The sequence below is a fragment of the Asparagus officinalis genome, chromosome 5 (assembly GCF_001876935.1).
Source record: "Asparagus officinalis chromosome 5, Aspof.V1, whole genome shotgun sequence".
NCBI classification, from domain to species: domain Eukaryota; kingdom Viridiplantae; phylum Streptophyta; class Magnoliopsida; order Asparagales; family Asparagaceae; genus Asparagus; species Asparagus officinalis.
The window spans coordinates 88,538,782-88,543,607 of record NC_033798.1 but is presented as its reverse complement, the minus strand read 5'-3'; the positions used below and the strand labels follow the sequence as shown (position 1 = coordinate 88,543,607).

The 4,826-nt window shown below is 36.0% G+C and overlaps 1 protein-coding gene across 3 annotated transcripts in view; it reads left to right on the top strand.

Moving 5' to 3' along the window:
- Positions 1 to 4,557, top strand: part of LOC109840083 (protein ABIL3-like) — a 5,359-nt gene extending 802 nt beyond the window's left edge. Inside the window, exons 1-10 of one of the 3 annotated variants that reach the window (XM_020408588.1) lie at positions 152 to 222; positions 768 to 908; positions 1,239 to 1,321; positions 1,422 to 1,572; positions 1,975 to 2,074; positions 2,488 to 2,586; positions 2,697 to 2,736; positions 2,832 to 2,935; positions 3,053 to 3,156; positions 4,146 to 4,557. In XM_020408588.1, the coding sequence (XP_020264177.1) occupies positions 801 to 908; positions 1,239 to 1,321; positions 1,422 to 1,572; positions 1,975 to 2,074; positions 2,488 to 2,586; positions 2,697 to 2,736; positions 2,832 to 2,935; positions 3,053 to 3,156; positions 4,146 to 4,316 (960 nt within the window). In that variant the 5' untranslated portion in view covers positions 152 to 222; positions 768 to 800 and the 3' untranslated portion in view covers positions 4,317 to 4,557. Of the gene's footprint in view, positions 1 to 151; positions 223 to 416; positions 595 to 767; positions 909 to 1,238; positions 1,322 to 1,421; positions 1,573 to 1,974; positions 2,075 to 2,487; positions 2,587 to 2,696; positions 2,737 to 2,831; positions 2,936 to 3,052; positions 3,157 to 4,145 lie in introns of those variants that run through there. The other 2 variants (XM_020408590.1, XM_020408589.1) reach the window with 2 other exon arrangements.

Below are 4,826 nucleotides of genomic sequence, written 5' to 3'. Positions count from 1 at the left end.
GCGCCCCCCCGGCCCCCCCCCCCACACACATCACGCATAGTTTAAGGTGAAATTTCTAGTGGTTTGAACTCTTTTTAGACAGAAGTAGCCAACTGTCGCCCGCCCGGCCCCCCCCGCCCCCGCGCCCCCCCCCCCCCCACACCCCCCCCCCTGCCAGTTTCTTTCTTCTTCGACCCAATTTTGGAACTTTGAAGAGCGCCCAAAATCTCCGCAATCTTAAAGGTTTGAATGAGATCTCATTTACAGATACGCTCTTTTGCAACTTTTTTCCTTCTTTATTTCTCATCCTGAGTTTTCTTCTGTCGCTGTTTTTGTAACCTAATGTTCATACCCTCTATTTAGAACCTCAAGCAAATTGGCGAGATTGTTATTTTCCTTCTTTTTTTCTTTTTTTCCTTGGAATTTTAAAGCTCTGTAAGCAGTAACGCTGGCTTTTTTGTTGGTGTGTTAAAAGAAGGGGAACTTGGTTTTAGCCTTTTCTTTTGTTTTTCCGTTCATTAACTGAGAATTAAGGAAGCCCAAATGGCATTGAGTTCCGATTTGAGATCTAGAGGAAGTAAAACAGTTTCTTTTTGTTCTCTGTGAAGGAAAGGGGTAAAATTTCTTCTGGGTTTTTCTTATACATTCAAATAGAATGGGAAAAGTAAAACCAAATTGACATTAGGTTCAAATGCTAGTTTCAGAGGGATCAATGCTTTTATTATGGGCAAAACCCAATTGATATTTTGATTGTTTGTAAGTGTAAAAGGTTGTTGTATTGTTGGCAGTGAGGAGGCAAGACCAATCTCAAGGGTGTATCCATGGAGACAATATCTCCATCGTCTTCTTCTATGTCCACACGAATGGAAGGTTCGACCTTCGATGAGCTTTCGATGCATCAGAGCCTTCTTTTCTCTGATAGTTTGAAGGTAGTCACACTCAGTTTCAATTTCCCATCAATATCTGTTCTCCAACTCAGTTTGCGGATAAGGATAAAACCATTTATACTTTTGAGTGATAGTAGAGAGTCGCATTTCACAAAACCATCTCTTCAGTATTTTGAAGATTTTCATCCAGAATATCCAAATTTATTTTCAATTTTATTCTTAAAGTTAATTGTTTGTCAGTTTCAAATTTGAAAAATTGGTTAGTAGGTGAACTTTACACTGCTGCATTCTGTCCTGCTTAGTCTTGTATAATTTGCAAATCTGTTTAAATGGGCATGGGATGTCATTTAACATGATAATGGCGGTTATCAGGATTTGAAGAATTTGAGGTCTCAATTGTACTCAGCAGCGGAGTATTTCGAGTTATCCTACACCAATGACGACCAAAAGGAAATGTATGTTGATCGTAAAATTAGAGAGAGCTATGTTTTTATCTCTATTAGAAGAAAATTTATACTACCTTGTTATTTATAGCTGACACGATTGTTTTGTCAGAGTGGTGAACACCTTGAAAGATTATGCCGTCAAGGCTCTTGTTAATACCGTGGATCATTTGGGTTCTGTGTCATTCAAAGTAAACGGCCTTCTTGATGAAAAGGTTGATGAGGTTTCTGGGACTGAACTCAAGGTTTCCTGTATTGAACAGGTAATTAAGATTTTTAGTCTTGGACATTCATATGTTAGGATGTTAAAAGAAGAATTTGATACCGTTATGTGCTAACGAAATTGCATAATAAAGATATTATGGCTTGTCAAATTAATTTCCCTTGGGCTTTCTTCAGTTCCATTTGAAAGATTGGAAAGAAAGAAAAAGGCAAAGAAAAAGATCTTTTCCTTCACTCTTAGTGCCTAAGGTGGGACAAGATTTCAGTAACCTTCAAGAAAAATATTGCTATGTTGCTTCCACTTTTTAACCACTTTCTTCTACTAACCAACATTAACAACGATTTTTTTCATGACGAAATAAAACCAAGAATAATTTCATTCTGAATTCTATAGTAAATAAACTATAAGCTCATTATGTGTTCACTTCTTTTGCAAATTTTAGAGACTTCGGACATGCCAAGAGTATATTGACAGAGAAGGACTTTCTCAACAGTCTTTGGTGATAACAGCTCCCAAGTACCATAAGCGATACATAATACCAGGCAAATCACTCTTCAACTTGATACTGGCTTTCGTATGTTTGCTTTACTTTATGGGATAATCAATTAAGTACTTGGCATAAATATACTATATGATATACTAATAAAATAATGATAATAACAAGATGATTGTCAAACATTTTGTAGCTTGACATTTTGTACTGTTTTTCTAGCATTTTCTGTTGATAGATGGAGATTTTCTGGACTTATATGTAATAACTTATGAAGTTGTAATAACTTTACTTATGACGTTAGTATCTACACTTTGTGGTGCTGGGAGTGTAGATATATATGTAGCAGCCATATGCTGTTATTGAAATGAAGCTGGCTGAAGCTTCAGTGCGAAGCTTCATCCTGTTTTCTTTAATATTAAAAAAAAAGATAATAACACTGCATTTAAAATCCTTGGCTTTCAGTAGGTGCATCCATGCCTGAATCAGGGAGACATGCTGTTCCCCAATATGAAGAATTTAATCAACCCTTGGATGAGATTGAGTCACAGCTATTTCAGTCTGGTACTGTCTTGTTTCTTTTTTCTTTTTCGTTTTTCCTTTCTTTTTTTTGTGTATTTAATCTTACAAATGTATATATCCCATGACTTATGAGTCATCCTACTCTCTTCTAGCTGTACGTTCAACAATCAGGGATAGGCCAGCTTCATTCAGGTTAGACATTATACTTACTAATTCAAATATATCTTCATCAATCAAAACTATGATTTTTTAACTGAAAGCCTCATGCACTTAATGATTTTATTCAGGAGAGCACGTTCCCCATCACCATCTCCTCGTGCTCGTTCTTCATCTCCTTTAAAATTGCGCTCCTTATCGCCATCCCCCCACCCAGGGAGACATATTACTACTGGTATTGATTAAAATAATTTTTGCATAAATCTTGTTAAATCCTAGGTGGTCAAATAACACCGTAGTCATGTCTAAATTCAACAGTTTCTTAGCGATTTTTATATTTGTTGTAAAACAGATAGAAGAGCTGTCTCTCCACTTCCAACATCAAATCCTCTTGCACGCTCAGGATCGATGACTGCTAGGCCAACTCTTCTCAACTCATCAAGCACTAGACGACGGGTATGACTGCACACTTTAAATTCTGACCTTTTCTTCTGTGTGATATTTGCCAGTTTATTAGTAGTTTTTGTTTGCACTTGAGAGTATAACATTAAAGAGTAAATCTTATGTATGTTGGCAATTGAAGTATAGAACTTTAAGTTTAAGAAATCCCTTATTAGCTTATGTGGTTTTTCATCCTGGACAATAAGTGGAACATTGAAAAGGAACGTGATACAATTCAAATATCATACTTTTCTTTCAAGAAAAGGGCTAACCATGCATATTCTCTGAGCCAGCAGACTTGATAATTCAAGTGTCATACACAATTTCTGACATTGATTGGTATATCATGTCGGCTACAAATGGACAAGTCAAATTTTCATAATATAGGCTACTAAAGAAAAAGAGTATCTATGTAGTAATGGTTTCCTTTCCAAGGAAGTATGCAGTTGGTGTCCGGTTAGAATGATGCAAGCACAAAAGAATCCGGATTCTGTGACTAACATAAGTCGACCCATATTCTTGCATATTCAGATTGGGGCAAGTTAAGGTCGGTTATTAAATCCTAGGTAGCTACATAATAGATGTTTTAAATTATCATCCTTTTCAATGACACTTCTATATTTAAAATAAGCAACTTCTCTAACATAAGACTGTAGAAATTTGGATAAGTTGCAAAACTGCCCTCGCGAAAAACACTGAGAATAGTACTACCCTTCATTATTTCAAGTTCTCATGCTGTTTAATTTCGTCAGGAGATCTAAAATAAATCATCTTTATCCACTTTGTAGACTTGACAAAGTATGATATCCATTTATCTCCATCAGAAATGAAAATAGATTTTTTGATTTCTAAAATCCTATATGTTAAAGCCAGTCCCATGCAATATTAGATCTAAAACTAGCTGTTTTCTGATGGCCAGATGTAAAGGTAACTTTTGATGTTCGTTTTGTCACAGAAATGCCCCACTGTTAATTTACTTTAGCCTCTTTTGTATATATATGCAGTTTCCTCAAGAAACTCAGAAATCATCGTCTATGCGCTTGCATGCTGAAAGGATTGATCATAAAGAGGACGAGCACAACCCGGGTAAAAGCAAAGGTTTCCTCAAGTCTCTTCTCACCAGGCGCAGGACTAGGAAAGATGAGATGCTGTATAGTTACCTGGACGAATACTGATATAGTCATTTGCTCATGTTGAGATCACGGATAAGAAAATCCCAAGCATCTCAAAAGTCATTATCCTTACTCATCAGAATTTGGTTTTATATTTGTCTCCTAATTTTCTGTTATCGCCGCTCTCATAGGATATTACTGTGTAAAGTCCGATCTCTCCCTTCTCCAGTTGAAAGAGTTCTGTATTAATTTTGTATGCCAAACAATATATCGGGAAGAAATCAAATGCATTTTTGCTCCCTTTCGTATTTGAATAGATGGTATCCTTGCCATCAATCATTTTGCTCTCTTTTGTATTTAGATAGATGATCTTTTCCTTCCAAATGTTTCTTAAAATCATATTTTTCTGGTAATTCGCAATCCTCACAAATTTTATGCAGGACGTTTTCGGCTACTAGGTGCCAACATACTATTCTAATATATACATTTTTGTTTTATACATGGAAAGGTTTTTCTATGTGAAACTGAAAAAAGGACATCATGTACCATGAACTGTGCTTCTTATTTTATGTC